Below are 20,041 nucleotides of genomic sequence, written 5' to 3' on the forward strand. Positions count from 1 at the left end.
ATGTGCAAACATCATGGCTTAAACAAAACACAAAGATCAGGTGCATAAAAAATACACTCAGGAAAGACAAACCAAAACAAACACGAGTAAATCGTTATCTTATCTAATCTATCATACAAAAAAGTTTAACTAAATGTTTTACTTTTCAAGGCTTTGAGGGTTTTGACATAAGAAAGAAACTCATTATGAAATTAACATTAAACCTTGGCTTTGCTTTTATATACTTAGATTTGTGTATATAAAAATTCCCAAGAATAAGAATTGTTAACCTGAAATGAATCATTGCTATTGTCCATAAACAATGTCCTTGAGAGAGAAGATATCAAGTTACAAACCATATTGGTTTTTATGGTGTACGTACAGCCCAGAAGCAAATGCCTATTATTTTGTATTGTTAAGATATAAAATGGTACAAGATTATGAAAAATAATTAATAACAATAAGGGATCCTACACATTTAAATCGCATTTTACCACACAAAAAACTGGCGGGCCAAATTGTACCTTGTGATGGGCCAACTTTGGGCAGCACTGGTTTAGGCATTTTGCAGCTGTTCATTTATAACTGTTGCACAGGACCATAGTGTGCAGATCTTGTATTTTATAACCACTTCCTCCTTTTGCAAGTCTCCAACATAGTTTGCAAAGGGCTAGAATCTTAAATTTAATATTAGTGGTACCAGTGCCGGGACGCTCTCAATACCAGCGGATCAAAAGGCAGCAGATACACAAGTCACATGTAACACAGGAATATTTCCAAACTAAATGCCTCTAAGTGTCACAGGTCAGGTTTTTGCTTGCTAATGATAGCACTTTAGAGCCCCTTTGACAACAAGTTACTACTGGTTGACGACAGGTAACTACTGGTTACTACTTCTGCTAATAATATAAAATATAGTATAACAAATAATAACAAATATTAATTTTATTTTGTCTGTGATGAATGCAATTAAAAGAAAATCTGTCATTGCAATATTTTTTTTAATCTTTCTACCTTCCCTCATTGGATAAAGAAATAACTTAATTCAATCAACAACAATAATTATTTTAGATTTTACATTCCTTAACCCTAAACTACTCTGATCCTTGTTTACATTTTACAGCATCATTTATTTGATATATGTAAGTGAACCCAACAATTAAAAACACCACAATTTATAGCTCATGTGGGAAAATCCCCTGCCAAAGATGCACTTTATCTTTCTTTTTTTTTTTTTTTGGTCATTCAGTCAGAGTCAGAGTATATCATTTTGATCCAGTTGGTCTCCCTGCAAGTTCTTTTCACACCTCATTGTATATGACCTGTACTGGTGTCACAGGTATAGTGCCTTCAGTGCAGTGATATTTTATCACAGGTTTAAAATGTTTCATTAGCAACCTGTAATCACCAGCAGTCACAAACATAACGGGGGAACATACACATAAAACATTCAGTCAGTGATGGACGCACATATACCGGGACTTCATCACAATTTCTCACAACTGTTGCTGCAGCATATAGGAACACTATAAATGGTTGTCATTCATCAGAGAGAGTAAAGTGACGGGTGGATTTTGCCAAGCCATCATTCAATTCAACATTCCTTTGTGTCAGAAAGTCTCCTCTAATTACTTCTTGCCTGGAGCTTTGCAACACAAAGCCTCCTCACCTTAAGCACAGCATGCAGAAACCTCCGTGATTCCTCAGCCAGTCTGCACAGGACTAGCCCCATCTTCAAATCACAACAGGAGTATGCATGCTAAAAGGTCACCTCTGGCTACTAGTCAGTGGTCAGATGGCCATCTTTAAGGGTCTGGAAGGTGAAGTACCACCTACAGTCTTCAGTTATTTATTTTCTGAAAGATCTATTGCATGTCACTTGCTAGTTGCAACTCCATTTCTCATAAAGGTATAATTAAAGGAAACAAATCACAGCACCCAAAAAGAGATAAATCTAATGCAAACAGCACACATACTCATTGTTTGAGGTTACTGAGAGTACTGCCCTCTTTGCTTGTGCTAACTTATCTCTTTAGATCTGTTTCTAATCTAAAAAGAGATAAATATGCATTGCTCATGCAACCCTCTGGATGGTATTTCAGAGATGTTTTGCCCAGTTGAGTTGTGTAGTTGAGGTTTCTGTTGAGAATACTGTGATCATCCGCTGTTTCTTAAGTAAAACAGAACAAATCAAATTCCCCTTTTCTAGCACTGCTTGGTCATTACAAAATTAAGTTAGAAATCTCTGACCTTTTAACCCTTTTTCCTCAGGCAGGGCTGTTGTGGTCATTCCACAGTCCAGGGTGGAGACCAAAGGTGACCAGGCCTTTGCCATTAAGTCCCCCAACCCCCTTACCTGTGGAATTTATTCTGGCATCAATGCCAAATTTTAAATTTTATTCTGGTGTGTATTTTATATTCAACATTTTTCTGCAAGCTTATCTGACTTAGTTAACAGATATTCTTAAATGGAGATTTGCAAAGATACATCTGACTCTAAAATTCAGAACTTTTGCACTCTTTCCTGCTCACTATGGACATAAGAAAGTGCTTTAAACCAATATTATCTAAGACGCACCTTAAAACGTATACATCATAACAGACATTTTATCCTCTTAAAGCAAATACTGTAAAATAATCGTCAGTATTAAGCTGTTAATCGAACTATTTAACTGTATCATGAGTTTAAAAAAAGTTGAAATATGCCTCCTTATGTATCTGTCAGCTGTGCAACTTTTCAATAAAAGTATGACAAATACACTAACGTGCAATTACAGTACATGCTAATTATAATTCTGTGGTGTTTAAACATGACTTACCCCCTAGTAAACATATACATCGACATTTTATTGTACTTGTAGTGATTAAAATGCAAATTTCAGCACACACATTGCTTTTACTGTTGCAAACATATCCCACAGCCGTCCCCTGCCCTGAGGGCAGAATGGGAGTCTTGGCAAGGCTCCATGGGATCTGGTCTGTTTCTGCCTCCTTATAAAAGAGGAGTGAGTGTCTCAGGGTCTCTCACTCTCTGCTCCACAGAATGACTGAACGACTGACACTGCTGCTACTGCTGCTGCACAATCAATGAGCTAACTGTACCTCGCTGTGCACACCGGTCTTCTGCTGTTCCTGTTGTCTACATTTTGGGCTGCACTCAAAATACGCCACTGAAGAATAGAAATTGCAAACTTTCAAAAGGAGGTTGGACTGTGAGTTGATGTGAGGATGATTGCTCAGTTATTTTAATATATTTACTATATAATATTCAGCAGTTTAGTTTGGCTTTTTACATCTGACTGTTTTCTGACATGTTCTTGAGCCTAGCAAATAAAATGGATGGATGCACAAGCTGCTCTGCTCTGATTTGATGGAGAAACTACTTTTGTGGACAGTAACACTGATTGAAATTTGAATTGTTGTTGCTTTTTTTCTCCATAGTTGGGACAAGGATGCTCCCCTCCTTTATGTCAGTGCTGCTGGTCACAGCACTGACCGGTGTCTGGGCCCAAGACTTTTATGAGGAGAGGAAAACTAGCAAGAAATTCAAGAACAAACCTCAGGCTGCAAACATTCATGATGGACAAGGTAAGAAAATGAATGAAAAATACAATGAATGAAAACTTTCTTATTCTGATACCAAAAACTGTCTTTTTGTTTCAGGAAATTCACCATCATGTTGCCATGATATTATATTTAGACTGAAAGGGTTTTGTGTTTGTATGATTTCCCATACTTTGCTTAATCAATATATTACAGCACCAAAAAAACTATATGCCTGCACTTCATGTCTTATTCTGACTGGTGGCCTACTAAACTACAGTTTTTCTGCTCTGTGTGAAAACTATATAGATTTGTAAGAAACAAGTCAGTTGCTTAGAGAAAGTAATGTAATGTAATGTAATATAAAACAATGTGAGTTAGAGAGTCCTTCATCCTGTTCTGTCTGTACACAGCCATCCTAGATGAGGACTGTGGCCTGGAGCTCTCCTTTCTATTGGACAGCTCTGAGAGTGCCAAAGACAATCACGAGCAGGAAAAGCAGTTTGCCATGAACATGGTGGAAAGACTCCAAGGGCTTCGGCTGCAGACCGGCCGCACCTTGAGCTTGAGGGTGGCCCTACTTCAGTACAGCAGTCATGTTATCACAGAGCAAACCTTCAGAGACTGGAGGGGCACAGAGAACTTCAAGGCCCGCATAACTCCCATCGTCTACATCGGGCACGGCACCTACACCACCTACGCCATCACCAACATGACCAAGATCTACCTGGAGGAGTCCAGCCCAGGCAGCATCAAAGTAGCCGTGCTGCTCACAGATGGTATTTCTCACCCGAGGAACCCTGACATTTTCTCTGCTGTTGCTGACGCCAAGAACCAGGGCATCAAATTCTTCACTCTGGGCATCACCCGTGAAGCCAACGAGCCAGCCAACGTAGCCCAACTCCGCCTGCTCGCCAGTGCCCCGGCCTCCCACTTCCTCCATAATTTACAGGACGAAGACATTGTTGAAAAAATCATCACTAAGATTGTGAGTATAATACCTTGTCTTTCAGCAGACAACACTGGGAACAAAAGTGATGTATTTGCTTTGAATAAGCATCTATTCAGAGTAGACACATGGACAGGCCTGTTCAGGTATTTGTATGGAGATGGAATGATGACAATGCTCTGGAGAAACAAATGAAAGAATGTCTTTCGCTGCTTTTTACCCAGCTTTAGAAAAATACTGTTTGACATCTGCACGAGTTTAGTTTGTCTTGCAACCTCACATTACATTCCTTTATGTAGAAACAACTTGTGTAACACATCACTTGTGTTTATACATGAATTTATGACAGTGTGACTCCTCAATCATCATATAACTCATCAGTCACAAAATTAATGTTTGTGTGAAGTAGTTTTATATTGTGCTACATTAAATGAACATAAGAAATCTGCATCACAAATCTCACAGTGACTGCAATATTATTGCACTGACTGACATTTATCAACTTTTCTTATCTTTGCAGACTAGCTTGGCTGATGAAGGAGTAAGTATCATTACAATTAGACTCATGTATAGAATCTTTTGACGTTTAATAATGTGTACTTTGGTGAAGGTGCCCACTTTGACAGTATAGAATTACATTCATGACAGCTTATCTAACATGTCTCTTTTTTTTTTAAAGTGCCCTCTGGCTCAGAAATGTGCTTGTGAGAAAGGAGAGAGGGGCCCAAGCGGGCCTGCGGTGAGTATTTAGCCTCAATCTCTTCCACATATCCCCACAACCAAAGAGTTTCCTTTTGAAGTGTCACAAGTTGTTTTGGATTCCTGAAATCTTGTGCAGAAAAATTTAACATGATATCTTCGGAATGGTAATTGTTCCGTTTTGAACATTCGGGATAATTACTTTTCCCCTCAGTGTAGCTTGCAGGCATTTGCACAAGCAGAGTAAGTGATAGGTGGTCCCACATTCTAAAAGCAAATCTATGGAAACAGCTGAAAGGAGAGGAGCGATTCCCAGAGAAATATGTTTGTTGTGACTCTGTGTTCCCAGGTTCACCCAGTTATTGTGCATTTCTCATTTAACATTAGATGTCCCCCATGGAAACCAGAGGCACCACATTTAGACCTCCACTCCCTATAAAAGTGGACCTTTGGCCACCATAAATCAGTTACTTAGGGATAGAGAGACCAGAAGAAGATGACCCAACCCTCTCTAGGCACCCCACTCAACACACTTCCACTCAAGCCCCATCTGCTCGTCAAATAATAGTCCCCTCCATGTAATGTCAAGCTTTCCAGCAACCTGGCAGATTATCATGTTGCTGACAGACAGCTGTGTTGTCATTAACCAGGTGCTTTCTCCTCAGAGATTCTTCAAATTCTTACACTCAGACTAGGAGGCTCTCATAATTGCTCTCATTAGTTTAATGGTCACAAACTAGTGATTTCTGGTGGAAAGCAACTGACACACGCAGTCCAGGTGCAGCTCAAGACAATGACCCCTGGCCCTGTGGACAAGACACCTCATGCCCACCTATGGCTTCAATTATCATACAGTCCTCACATCTATAAGCACATATGTAACATGCATTCAGACATCAGCCCAGTTACCTTTCTCTGATTTTGTTTTCCATGCACACCAAGAAGAGAGCAAAATGTCAATGGAATAAATTAATTAAACCTCAACCATCACTTTGTTTCATTCTCCAGGGGAAAAAGGGTCGCTCCGGAGACGATGGAGCCCCGGGGCTTAAAGGGTTAAAGGTGCGTGCTTTTTGATGGCCATATGTACTATGGATTTCTTAGCTGCCGGGCTCTGTCAGGAGTTATATAATACTTCCTCATTGCTCCACACATAAATTACATTTTGGGAAAAACTTCCTGAACTGGGTCATCCAATATCTGTAAATCGTGACATGTCATGTGCCAGATATGTGGCCATCTGTTAGAAATTATTAGGATCATTTATGAATAATCAGAAACCGTCAATTTATTCATCACCAATTCATTCTTTATGTCTTTATCATTTAGTTTTAGGGTTTAGGACTCAAACGGCTTATTCACATTAATTTTAAAATGTATTAAGGTTTCAGTCCATTAACTGTTGTTACAGTAGGTAAAACCTTGGCTGAATGCAGGATGTTTCATTTCTTTATCTCTTTTTTTATTTGTTTTTCTTCTAAATCTGTTTATACGAGCAATTTCAGAATGTTTACTCTGTATTTAGGTATTTACTTTACAGTAGCTTGGATAAACTCTTATTCATTGATATAATGAGATAGTGAACTTTCTGTCATATCAGGGTGAAGCAGGACTGAGTGGTCTTCCCGGGCGAGAGGGTGCTGAGGTAAATGCCACAATTCATGACCAACATAAATAAAATATTCATTACAGCCTCTGTAATTTATTCACACAGAACATCTCATTTATTTTATTTGCAGGGGAAACCAGGTTACAAAGGAGAGAAGGTATGTGATTTAGATGAATGACAATGATAACATTTTATTTTGTTGGAATCGAGCCTGTGCAATACTTTAATTCCTACACAGGGTGAGAGGGGTGAGTGCGGGACTCCAGGAATCAAAGGAGACAGGGTATGACAGCACTGTTGACACTACACATACTGCAATATTATGTTTTCAGTTTAATAATTCCTACTTACTGTACATACTGTGTTTGATCTCATGCTCTTCCTTAAATAATACGCTTCAGGGTCCTGAGGGGTCAGTTGGAACAAGAGGAATTAGAGGCCTGCAGGTCAGTAATATTTTAATAATAAAATATGCAATTGTTGCAAATGTTTATGGAGCTTGTCTTCACTTTATTGTGGTCAAGTATACATATAACTTATTGGTAGTATGACATTCTAGCTTTGCATATGCATATTAACTGCCAGGGATACTGTGTGTGAGCTCTTAAACTAGATGAAATCTCCTTTATATTGAAGAAAATAGCTGCAGAAATCACCACAAAATGTCCCATGTCTTACTGGATGGTTCTTTATTAATGGCTGTATGTCGTTTCTGTCCAGGGGTTACCAGGACCACATGGAGACGTCGGACCAGAGGGTCCTCAGGGAAAGCAGGTCAGCCCCTTTCGAACAACTTTTACTTACCTCACCGTGCACATCTGTTGTGACCTTTACTTTTCCTTTTATGATTAGTTTAAACAATAGGTTGGAGCTTTACCACCCTGGTCTTTACCATGCAGCACAGAGGCCCGTTTGTCTGGTAATAGATCCCCGTGTGAACATTTGGCAATAAGCCAGTGTCTTCCACCATCATTACTGTTATTCACCACCACCAAATCTTACTACAGGTTTTCCTAATGGGTTGTATCCTGTTACTAACTACAGCCTAGGAAGTGCCTACAGCATCGTCAGCTTCTCCAACAAGGCCTCCAGTTAATAACATACATGGAAAGTCAGTGTATGCTCAGTGTCTCGCCATGTGAGGACATGTAGGAAGCATTTGATTCTTGGTGGTCCCTTGGTAGTGTGAGTTGTGTCCGAAAGAGACTCATGTAAGACAAGCCTTTTCACATATTCATTTTATTTATATATATTTCTAGAAAAAAAAAAACATATTGTGAAACTCTAAATGTTTACATAATATCTTTTCATGTAAGGCTTAGCATTTATGTTTTTTATTTTAGATAAAAGTTACCTAAAGGCAAGCAGATATTGTAATTAATCCTAAAATTGATGCTGTGAAGAGCTTCCAGGAGTTCTTTGTTATTTTTAAAACACTGTTGTTTGGGGTTTCTTGAAATTTGAGACAGTACTGGAGCTCAAGTTAAGCTCTTATATGTCCTGACCTGCAGGAAGAGATCAAATATCTATACCCACCACCTCATTTAGTACGCAGGATTTACAGCATTATTTTCAGCATTATTTTCAGCCTTAAAGGAGCATCATATCTGCACAGGAGAGGATAAATAAGACAGAAAAGTGATTTTAAAGGATGTTGTGTGCTAACTGTTATCATGTTTGTGATTACAGGGTGAGCGTGGCCCACCTGGCCCTCCAGGAATTCAGGGGGAAATTGGTATTGGATATCCTGGATCAAAGGTAAATGATGCTATGGACGATCCTCTGAATATGTTCTTGTACTTTGTGATTGTTTGCTATTTGCATTTCTTTGGGTTTCACTAATTCAATTAAGTTTCTATGTAAATCTGCAGGGTGACATGGGATTCCAGGGGCGATCTGGTCCTCCTGGTCCTCCTGGAGTGGGTGAACCCGGCCTTCCTGTAAGTTTAGAAGTAACAGTCTGTGCTATTGCAAACAGATTAATGTTTATCTGTCTGTGGTGTCCATTTTTGTTACAGTGACAAATGTGATCTGTAGAGAAAACCCATACAGGTACTTTGACCTGAGCACTGTTTGGGTGACATATTATACTCTCTGACTTTGTTTATAGGGACCTCAAGGACCACAAGGTGTTCCAGGGGATAAAGGACCCCACGGCGAGGGGTTTCCCGGACCAAAGGTATTATCTATCTCTTTAAAACAAAAGTAACCAACTTGAGGTGAAAACTAGAATGTACCACAATGCTTTGGCAATGTTTTCTATAGGGTAGACCAGTAAGAGACAGACGATATTCTTAAAACATTGTTACAGATGAATTAAATAACAATAAGTCATTTGTTGATCATCAAGTAATGCCTTAATGCTTCGAAAATACTGATAGAAGTTCAAATGTTGCAGAGAACTGTCTTGCTTTACTCATATACTGTTAATGATTTGTTATGACATTTGTCAGATAAGACCTTTTTTCACAGCAGCCATTCTGACATGAAATAGGGTAAACACAGGCATTACCAATGATACTAATGAAGGTCCCGTTCAATTGAGTGTAGCAGAGCCTTTCCAGTGAGCGAACCTTCACAATAGCGGCACCCTGACTCTGTTTGATCTGAATGGAGTAGAACACATGTGTTTACCCTACTACTTCATGTGGAAGTGGCTGCTGTGAAAAGGTCTTATACAGGGTTTTGCAGTCTCAGTGGTTCATATGTAGGAACACATTTACATTTGAAGAGAGACTGTCAACAGTGGTCTTCAGAAACATTAGCCAGGTTGCACATTTCAATCAAACACAGAAGACAGATATTTATTAAAATATATATTAGATAAAAGACCCCACTAGCTCCTGCATCGATTAGTCTCTTCAGAAAAACACTTAACCTTCAGTGCAGCTGCTCATGTGTAAGTATGTGGAACTGAACACATCTAATACACAAGGTTGTTCGAAAAGTAAGTAAAAGCCTAAATTAAACCTACTACAAGGAGTTTGTAACTGGTTATGGCAGTCTGAATGTAATTCTGATGTGACTATATGTCCTACATAAACAAGATACATAAACAAGACCATCAGCCAGAAGATTGGCTATTTCTATATGTTGTTATTCTGCCTTCCACTGGGTCAAATTCAATCAGATTCCCACTGACATCAAATGAAACAAGGTAATGTAAACACTACCGCACACACAGGGTCCACCAGAATCAACACAAAAGGAAAGTTACCTGAAGCTTTACCAGAAAATTTAATTAAAGACGTCAGTAAATATGTGAAGGACCAGAACTTGCTGCACTCTGAAGCCACATTTCCATAAAACAGTTTTTTGTATAGTACCCTTGAAACCCCACTTACTCTTAACTTCACCATTGGGGTTTACGAAAGTATATCTTCTTCTTCTTCTTCTTCTTCTTCTTCTTCTTCTTCTTCTTCTTCTTCTTCCTCTACAAGTACTTAAACCCTAGATGTAACCCCTTAACCCTAGATAATGCGACAAAGGTCCCCAGTTGGATATGAAACAATCCTTTAATTTTATCCTTTACTTGAAGCTCTGCTGTATTGAGTCATGTCAAAGCTTCATTCTGCTTTGCCTGTGTTTGTATCTGTGTTGCTCCCACGCTGGATGTGATATCTGATATAAATATACAATTTACGGGCTTCAGATATTCTTTAACTTTTTCGATTCAGCATGTTTAAAAGCAATTATAGATTATTGGTACATTAGCCATTACCAGTAAATAACAGCTTCAAAACCTTCTTGCATAAACAATTAGCTGCTAGATTCTAGTAGTAAAACAAAAGTTGCTGTTAAATACTGCGTGTGGCTATAAATTGGCATATAACTCTCAAATCTAAAAATACAATAAAGAAAAACACATCGTAGTGATCTTCTTACAGATGAGCGTGAACTACGTGTCTACGTGTATGTACAGTATCTGGGCCATTCTGCAGTTCATTGCCTGCATCTGTCAAAAGCAGATCTCACTCAGTTCCAACTCTCTGACTCACGACTCAGGTGTTCACTGTAGCATTACTACTTACTCTGTTGTTGATGTGTAAAGCCTGTACAAACAGTATTTCTTTCCCCTCCCGTGCTGCAACATGCTGCATTATGGGACATATACAGTTTTTTCAATAGATTCTGCAAATACCCCTTTCAAGAATATATAGCTGGGATTGCTAGGCATATGCATGGAGATTATTATTTAAAGCACGTCTTATTTTGCAACAGCACGTAAAAAAAAAACTGCAATGAAGTGAGATTATCATATAATACCCAAGTAAGAGTAAAAAGAAAAGACAGAACTTGTAGGTAAAAATGACAAAGGAAGGAGCATATTTATGTGGTTTTGAGGTTTCTCTGTGAAGAAATATACGTACACTTTTATTTGTTAGAAAGCTCTTGGAAACTGAAGACAGGAAATGTCCTCAAGCTACTACACATCTGTTTGATCTACACCAGACTTCCTAGCTATTATAGATTTTACTCCTCTGCTGACTTCTACCGCTTGTAAAAAGGGATCAGAGTGCTTCTGTCAGAGGTGAATAAACCCACTCCACACACATAAACACACACACGTAGAGTTAGTATGATCAGGTCTGCATTTCATTACACTTGGATGTTGCTCATGCAGTTCCCATCAACCGGTCGTGGAAAAGGTTAAAGAATCATGCAGTCGAGAAATGCCATGAAGAAGTTTCCATTCCTTGTGGGTTGGATTTTTTTAATGTAATCAATCACAAGAGGGTAACAGGAACAAACATGCTCTTCTTCCATACTTTCTTCACTGAGAACAATGCAGAGCTTGGCTGTGACCCAATGCCAAGTAGCTGTGATGTAACTGACAGCAATAACCTGATTTTGTTCCACAGGGGGATCGGGGGCTTCCTGGACTGAGGGGGCCGAGGGGACAACAGGGTGCAGGAATCAAAGGAGAAAGGGTGGGTTGTAAATGTATCATTTAATAAAGACAAACACTCTACACAACGTCTACACAAAGGCTCTAATGAAATCCATAAGGCAGCCTAAATGTCCTCTAGGCTTCAAGAGGGCCTCTTAAAACACTAGACTGAATAAGGTGAGAGGAAAGTGAAGTCTGGTTACTGAAGAAAAGATAGGACTGCATTGTGTACTATAAAAGACTGTAATATAGAACCAATATAATTGGTAAAACGTGTCATTGATGCATTTATTTCAATAAAAGGTGCCTTTATATTCAGTGTTATTCACAAAAACACATTATGTTTATCTTTGAGGTCTAACAAAGTGCATTTCCTTCCTCATGAAACATGTTTAAAGTATGGGTCAAACTAAAACATCAAAGTACACATAAAAGTCTAATAATTTTACTTAATATGTTTTTTGTCCTTTTAGGTAGTTCTTATCACACCGATGTTTTTTCAAGTGTCCATTTTTTTTGATGAGTTTGATTTTAATTAGTAATTTGATGCTATAAAAGAGGGTTTCGAGTCATGATTGACAGCTGATCCATGCTCATGTTTGAATGGGCTTTGTGTATGAGCAGGACCTCGATCATTACTGTGCACACTGGCTCTTAATTATCAGAGTCACCAGTGGCAGATGGCAGCAGCTGTATTTGGGATATTTTGGCTTAATTTTTGCAGTGGAAGTGGAGACGCGTCGTCCATCTTTATATACAGTCTTTATATACAGATGAACAAAACAGAGACCCACGCATAAAAAACCTGCTCCACAGCTACTAGAGGACTGAGAACTGATACTTATATATTAAACTGGTGTTTTCCTTTCAGGGTCAATTGGGGCTTCCAGGTCTTCCAGGGCCAACTGGACTAACAGGAGTGGGCATACAGGGAGAGAAGGTTTGCAAAATGTCTTATATAAAAAATAAATATGTGTTTTCACTTTACACCTATATATATACATAGAGTAGTAACACACTCTGCACTGAAAGCCCGCTAATCTTTATTCCTGCTCAGGGAGTCGAGGGTCCAAGGGGTCCACCAGGAGGAAGAGGAATTCCAGGAGAGGGTTTACCTGGACCTAAGGTTTGTTAATTAAATGAAATGTAAGATTGCTTGTGTTTGTGTGGCCATAGAGCTGGTACAATGGTTGCCATAAACATTACCACCTCACACAGACAAAGGTTTGCATTTGATTCCAGGTAAATCTAGTTACAACTGAACACTGTCCTCTCACTTCACTGTGCAGCAGGATGAATCAAAAAGTGTTTGTTACAAGCATGAAAAACTCAAATTACACAGCTACTGTAAATCAACTGTATATAGGGTGTTAGTGTTTAGGCTGGTTTCTACAGTTGTAATATTGCTGATATCGTTTTTTTTTTTTTTATTTAATATAATATGGATAAAACATTTTTATTGTAAACAAGTTTCAAATTGCAGCCAACAGGACAAACAACATGTCAAGCAAGTCCAGACTTTGCAGGTTTGTTACATTTTTTATAATTACGTGTTATGTCTCTTTGTTATTTTCTAGGGAGACCAGGGTTTACCAGGAGAGCAGGGAACTACAGGAGAGAGAGGCATTGGTGAGCCTGGTCCAAAGGTAATACATTGCATGTCTGAACCACACAAATTAATTTGGTCATGGTCTATAGTAGCCTATGGGGAGTGCCAATGTGCTGAATCCATCAAAAATCAAATAATGCTATTCTGTTGTTACAGGGAGAGCCTGGAGCGTCTGGTCTGGGTGGACTGCCTGGTCTTCCAGGAGAGGATGGAGCTCCAGGGCAGAAGGTAAAGTACATTTTGTCAGCTCTGGGAAAAACTTCCACTTCAAATCCCGATTTCCAAATTTTTTTTGTAGTATCTGAACTCTACTGTCATTTCCTTTATCTACTGGCTTACAATAAATAAACATAATTTAAATTTTTTCTATGTCTCATCTGCCTTTCCTCTCTTAGGGGGAGGCTGGTTTACCTGGTTTAAGAGGCCCTGAAGGAGCACAAGGAATTGGCATTCAGGGGGAGAAGGTATGCTTTAGATTATAAATCCTTGTGTAGTTCAGAATTTATATGACAACAAATGTTAATCAGATGATGCAGGAATTGTTTGGTCTCTATAGGAGTACAGTCTGGACCTGCTCTATTTGGAAGTGTCCTGAGATAATCTCTTGGCACTGTACAAATCAAATTGAATGTGTGCTGTCATTCCTCCCAGGGTGACCAGGGTCTGAGGGGCATCCGTGGGTTACATGGGCCTCCTGGGATCTCAGGACCCTCTGGACCAAAGGTAAGAACTAATCAAACAAGTATTTAATTGTGGTGCGTTCTTGATGAAGTAGTATAAGCAGCGTCTTTATTCTATGATAAATACCTTGCTGTCGAAGATTTATGCCACATTAACCCAACCTTTGAATAGAACAACAGAACATGTCCTCTGCATGTTGTTGGCAACGTAAGTATTGTCGGAATAATGACAAGCATGAATTAGATCTTACGTCTCATGCCAACTCTCACCTTTCAGGGTGAACGTGGGATACCAGGCCATCTGGGCATGCCAGGGCAGCCAGGACGGTCTATATCAGGTCCAAAGGTAAATAAATAAAAGTGTATTATCAAACTGTCTCTTAACATAGATTTTTGGCACTGAGATAGACAACCTTGGTGCCAAGTCAGAAGAACTGCCAGATAGAGTTTAATGAGGAAACACATCTAAAAAATAGTTCAGACTATTCAACTTGCTGTGTTTGTTTCCAGGGTGATTTAGGTCCCGCTGGTCCCCCTGGTCCTGTTGGGGAGACAGGCCATGGATTACCTGGTCCAAAGGTGAACACTTAAGAACACTGTATGTTTTTATTGATAAAATTGTTATAATCTACATAATGTTGTTGGTTTTCATCACTAAATTTTATTTAACCAGGGTGAACGTGGTCATCCGGGTTTACCGGGTCCAGGTGGTCCAAAAGGAGAAGGCCTCCCCGGCCCTCTGGTTCGTATCAAGAATATTTTGCACATACTCAAATTCTGTAACCAGTAAATCCTGTGCATGTTAGCATTGTCTGAACTTTTTATGTACTTACTTTAGGGTCCTCCAGGCATGCCAGGCTTACCGGGCGAGCCGGGCGTAGAAGGAATAGGAATTCCTGGTCCCAAGGTTTGTGCCTACATGTTTTTTAAGTTTTTTATGTTTTGTGTGTTTATGTATTGAGATGCTCATAATGAATTTATTAATTGGATGTCTGTTTCAGGGTGACATTGGCTTTAGAGGATTGCCAGGTTTGCCCGGCCCATCTGGAGAGGGTTTACAAGGACCACCTGTAAGGAAGATTATCTAATAAACAGCTTGATCTAATTACGATTAATATTCAAATCCGAATCATAGCTAATATATTAAACATAAATTAAACATACAAAGTTGTACTATGATACTATTTTTCATAAACCAGTGGTCTGATGACTTTAAACATTTGTTTTAAGGGTAATGTTGGGAGGCAAGGACCTCCTGGTCCAACTGGTCCCCCAGGAGAAGGTATTCAAGGGCCAAAGGTAATTGTCACTACTGTTTTATGTAAACGCTGTCCTTAAAGCACTTATCAAGTTCTTTATAATCAGGATTAATTCAGATTTGTACTTTCTTGTCCACAGCATGTAGGAGTGAAGCAATATCATACGCTTAAGTGGTGCAGACTTGTTACACAATAGAGCTGCCTGACAAAACAACCTGCAGATCACAATAATTTATGATGCAGTGTGCAGCGCTCCTGTATGATTCAGTAAAATTTGAATTAATTTCAGGGTGAGCCAGGATCTCAAGGTATGATTGGACCAAGAGGGCCTCAAGGAGATGGATTTCCAGGAGCTAAGGTGATGGAATTGCACATATCTTCTTAACCATTTCATTGATATCTGATTAACTGGTCTCTGACTGTTGAATTACTCTTCCCTTGTTGCAGGGCGATCGTGGATTACAGGGCGAGAGGGGACTGAAAGGTATAAAAGGAGACATGGGAGATACTGGAGTCCCTGGTGAAGCAGTAAGCAAAGCAGCTCTTATTCCTCACTTCCTTAGATAAACAATCAAACAGCCAATATTTGAAGATACTGCTGGCTTGTAGCTGTAGAGAGCAAGAGGTTTCGTCACTCACCAAAAAAACACATTAAGAGCTCTCAGCTATTTTTTACTTGACAGTAAACTACCAGGAAAAAATTAGATTAATTGTATAAGTGAATAAAATTACTATGTGGAGTGTGTGTATTTGCAGTATATGAGAACAATCTACATCACAATCCTAGTAGATAGAGATACAAGTATTTAACATGTTACAGAAACAGTGATTTTGTTTTAAACTTCTCCCAAATCCCAGGGGAGGCCAGGAGTGAAAGGAGAAGCAGGCCTTACAGTAAGTTCATGAATTTAACTAATGTTTGAAGATTCAATAAATGATAGTCATTTTGTACTAATATGAATGTTCCCATATTTTTCAGAGGGAAGACATTATTAAGCTGATCAAAGAAATCTGTGGTAAGACAACTAGCCAAGTCTAGTTTACTGGTGTAATGTTTGGCTTTTTGGTGATGGGCAGGTGTATGATGGGGTTTAGTCTGCTGTGTCTGGGAACAAGGCTATATGAATTAAAAATGAACGTAGTCTCCATGACGTCACCCTTTTGTTTCTGAGGAGCTGTTGTGAAGATCAGTGTGTTCGGCTCTGGCCGTTGCCATCTTCAAAGTCCTGACTCTGCCAGCTCCCAGCAAATCCAAAAATGGGCAAAAACATGGAGTGTGAGAGTTCACTCCTGGTAAAGTTCAATAAATGAACATTTAAAAAATTTTGCCAGAGACACCAAAATCATTTTTTGTCCTGTAAACATGTTTATTTCTGCTGTAAAGTAGAGCATTTTAATATGAGACCTTATGAAGACCAACTCACTTCTGTACCCAGCCTCAAGAGGCCATTCAAAGATCATTTTATTGCTTCCGTGTTGGCTTCACTTGCCAGTCACAGCGATTGCTGCTTTGTTGCCATTAAATCAAAACAATGACCTTAAAGATGCTAAAAGATTCTTTAGAGCTGATGTGATTCGCAGAGTCGGGTTCATCCCTGTGAGCCTTTTCATACTACACATTGTTTATTGCTCCATCATTACAATAAAAATATTGATTAGTGCAGCTTTAAAGCTATAGGACAATAGTAAAGTAGTTACAATATTTACTTGTTTTCAGGATGTGGCATCAAGTGCAAAGAAAGGCCAATGGAACTTGTGTTCGTCATCGACAGCTCAGAGAGTGTTGGCCCCGAGAACTTTGAAATCATCAAGGACTTTGTCACCAGGTTGGTGGAACGGACCACAGTGGGACGCAACGCCACCAGAATCGGACTGGTCCTCTACAGTCTGGATGTCCAATTGGAGTTCAACTTGGCTCGCTACGTGAACAAACAGGACGTTAAGCAGGCAATCAGAAAGATGCCTTACATGGGCGAGGGCACCTATACCGGCACTGCCATCAGAAAGGCGACTCAGGAGGCTTTCTTCAGCGCTCGGCCTGGAGTCAGAAAAGTAGCCATCGTCATCACTGATGGTCAGACTGACAAACGAGAGCCTGTCAAACTTGACATAGCTGTGAGGGAAGCTCACGCTGCAAACATTGAGATGTACGCCCTGGGGATCGTCAATTCCTCTGATCCTACGCAGGCTGAGTTCCTGCAAGAACTCAACCTCATTGCCTCAGACCCTGACACTGAACACATGTACCTCATTGACGACTTCAATACTCTCACAGGTGAAAATCCTTGTCAGATGTTGTTAATATATAGCTATTGTATTTGCTAAGAGGTTGTAAAGTGCCGAAAGTTAACTGATTTCTGAATTTTGTTTTTCCAGCGCTAGAGTCTAAACTCGTCAGCCAGTTCTGTGAAGATGAAAATGGCGCCCTCATTTACAATCACGTAACAAATGGACACTGGAACGGTAACAATGGGCATGGTAGTAATGGAAACAATGGACATGGAGAGAATACCAATGGATACAATGGCTATGGCAATAATGGTCATGCTTATGGTAACAATGGACATGGGAACAACGGCAATGGTTACAATTACCAAGAGGAGATCCAAAATCCAAGACGCACAAATACCAGAGGCCGTGGAGACACTTTCACACTGCCCATCAGTGCTAATCCTCTCCCTGTCCAGGTCTTTACTTAAAAATCTGAAAGAACAATATAGGGTGCTGCAGGAATGAGTCCTAAAACCTGGAACTGAGTTAGTGTTTTAGCACTTAAGATTCCCTCTCCTTGAAGATAGTGGGGTTTTTTTTAATGGGCTTTTGGTTAGATGCCTGAAATAAGGCTTCAAAAATCATAAAAGTGGCGTTCATATGTGAAGATTATCTTATAGTATCTTATCTATTTAACAAAATTTGTAGGGATCAAAAACCCTTTATTTGCAACAGAGCTTATTTAGCAGTAATCCAAAATACAAGGGGAAAATCCCATTATAAACAATATAAAGTATAAATACCTCATCCCTGCAGCACTTTACTATTATAATTTTCTTTGCTGATGATACAAAACTCTTCTTTCAATTAAATATTATATTTTAATATTTTGTCTTCTAGGTGGTGGAGGATGATGAAGGTGAAGATTTAGACTTAAGAGCCCAGGTGCGGGGCAGTAGTACTGTAGCTGTAGTCAACAAAACAGCATCTTCATCGCCTGTGAGAGAAAGCTCAGCGTTCAATGAGGCAGTCCTATCATCATCATCTTCATCCTCTTCTACATCTTCATCCTCATCTGCAGCACTGGGCTCAGTTTCATCTTTAAACAATAATCAGGTGCAGCCCGTGGTGAGGCCAGTCGTGCCAGCAGGTGAGTACTTCAGAGACGTGGGTAGAACAGAGACATCATTAATGTTATTAATAACACCTGTGCTTTTCCTGCTATGACAAGTCCAAATATCTGCTGTGAAAAAGGCATCAAATACATAAATATTCTTTGGAAAACATGCGTCTCACACACCATTTCTTCTCCAGAGGCCACTCCTCTTGAGCCACGCTGTAACCTCAGCTTGGACCAAGGCAACTGCAGAAACTATAGCATCAGCTGGTACTATGACAAGCAGGCCAATGCCTGTGCACAGTTTTGGTACGGCGGCTGCGCTGGAAATGACAACCGTTTCGAAACAGAGGCTGAATGCAAGAAGACTTGTGTTCTATTCAGAACAGGTAACTTTTATAGATCCGTAACAGGAAATGTGCACAGTCTTGTTTTATTTTTATTTTCTGAATATTATACTGTTTTGTCTCCAGCAGGATAAAAGGAGAAGATGCCATAAGAAAAAGGACTTTACTACTCTACAATCTGCTGATTTGTTATTTTAATGTGATGCATTCTGTCTGATGTGTTCAGAAAATATCTTTTCTAACACTCTTGTCCTCAAACATAAATGCATTTTCTGATCAAATAGCAAAGCAGTGCTAGAAAAGTCATCCTGAAAACTGCTGATATGTTCCTGTTTCAACCCAATTAATGACTTTAAAAAAATGACGTTATTACCTCAAATAAATTGTATTGTGCTTGATACACCAGAAGAAATCAGGGTCTGACTGTCCTGGATTTACAATGACAACTACAGAAATCTTATTACAGTTTAAATCTAATCTGTAGATTGTTCTTATACCTCTATGAGCCACATGCTTTATATTCACTGAATACATTTCTAGCAAGACAGCGACAATACAGTGTGTGATTACCTTGTTGATAAGATTTGCTAAAATATGCTGGGTACTTTTTATGTTCATTCTGTTTGTAATTACAATGTGTCCATTCGGTTATAACTGGCAGCTGTAATAAAGAGCCATTTCTGTCTTTCTACTGCTTTCAGAGGTTTACTGCGATGTCTTGTTGTGATGAAGATTGAGGCTTTTCCATCTTTTAAAGTCCTGTCTATTTAGGCAGTGTGTGTATATCTGAATAGACGTTTTGTATGTTTTTTAATAATAAAATATAAAATAATGATGGTTGCCTGTTTTTACTGCAGTGGCCCACGTTCAATTCCAACCTGCGGGCCTTTGCTGCATGTGTTCCTGTCTATCTATCAAAAGAAGGGCATAAAAAAGCCCCAAAAATATCTTTAAAATAATTATTTTCACTGCCAAGAACACTGGACTTGGACACTAAAATTAGCTTTTTGTTAAAACTCATGCAATGTTATTGAAAATTCAACACAAATAAAAAAAAACTAACTTTGTCTGTACATGTGTTAACATCTTAATTGCTAGGCCTTTCTAGCACACCTGCCTTTAATAACGCACTAATTAGGAGTCCCATT

At 39.2% G+C, this 20,041-nt stretch overlaps 1 protein-coding gene across 3 annotated transcripts; it reads left to right on the forward strand.

Annotated features, from left to right (window-relative positions):
* Window positions 1-3,003: 3,003 nt before the first annotated feature.
* col28a2a (collagen, type XXVIII, alpha 2a) lies at window positions 3,004-19,728 on the forward strand. 3 transcript variants are annotated; one of them, XM_051404711.1, is made up of 36 exons: window positions 3,004-3,201; window positions 3,421-3,567; window positions 3,936-4,510; window positions 4,992-5,012; window positions 5,151-5,210; window positions 6,179-6,232; window positions 6,771-6,815; window positions 6,910-6,936; window positions 7,018-7,062; window positions 7,181-7,225; window positions 7,500-7,553; window positions 8,469-8,537; window positions 8,651-8,719; window positions 8,890-8,958; window positions 11,642-11,710; window positions 12,542-12,610; window positions 12,728-12,796; window positions 13,248-13,316; window positions 13,436-13,507; window positions 13,675-13,743; window positions 13,931-14,002; window positions 14,237-14,305; window positions 14,470-14,538; window positions 14,633-14,701; window positions 14,798-14,866; window positions 14,961-15,029; window positions 15,190-15,258; window positions 15,508-15,576; window positions 15,666-15,746; window positions 16,077-16,112; window positions 16,198-16,234; window positions 16,936-17,493; window positions 17,595-17,905; window positions 18,330-18,579; window positions 18,744-18,935; window positions 19,020-19,728. In XM_051404711.1, the coding sequence occupies exons 2-36, from the start codon at window positions 3,432-3,434 to the stop codon at window positions 19,025-19,027; spliced, it is 3,714 nt and encodes a 1,237-aa protein (XP_051260671.1). In that variant the 5' UTR covers window positions 3,004-3,201; window positions 3,421-3,431; the 3' UTR covers window positions 19,028-19,728. The 3 variants fall into 3 exon arrangements, with proteins under 3 accessions (XP_051260671.1, XP_051260673.1, XP_051260672.1); XM_051404713.1 differs by having other exon boundaries at window positions 19,023-19,728; XM_051404712.1 differs by having other exon boundaries at window positions 3,004-3,191.
* Window positions 19,729-20,041: the final 313 nt, after the last annotated feature.

This window comes from Dicentrarchus labrax, unplaced genomic scaffold (genome assembly GCF_905237075.1).
Source record: "Dicentrarchus labrax unplaced genomic scaffold, dlabrax2021, whole genome shotgun sequence".
Taxonomy (NCBI): domain Eukaryota; kingdom Metazoa; phylum Chordata; class Actinopteri; family Moronidae; genus Dicentrarchus; species Dicentrarchus labrax.

Coding starts and splice junctions, on each gene's coding strand:
- col28a2a (XM_051404711.1), top strand. CDS start 3,432: ATGCTCCCCTCCTTTATGTCAGTGCTGCTGGTCACAGCACTGACCGGT. Junction 5,211..6,178: donor GGGGCCCAAGCGGGCCTGCG/GTGAGTATTTAG, acceptor TTCATTCTCCAG/GGGAAAAAGGGTCGCTCCGG. Junction 6,233..6,770: donor CGGGGCTTAAAGGGTTAAAG/GTGCGTGCTTTT, acceptor CTGTCATATCAG/GGTGAAGCAGGACTGAGTGG.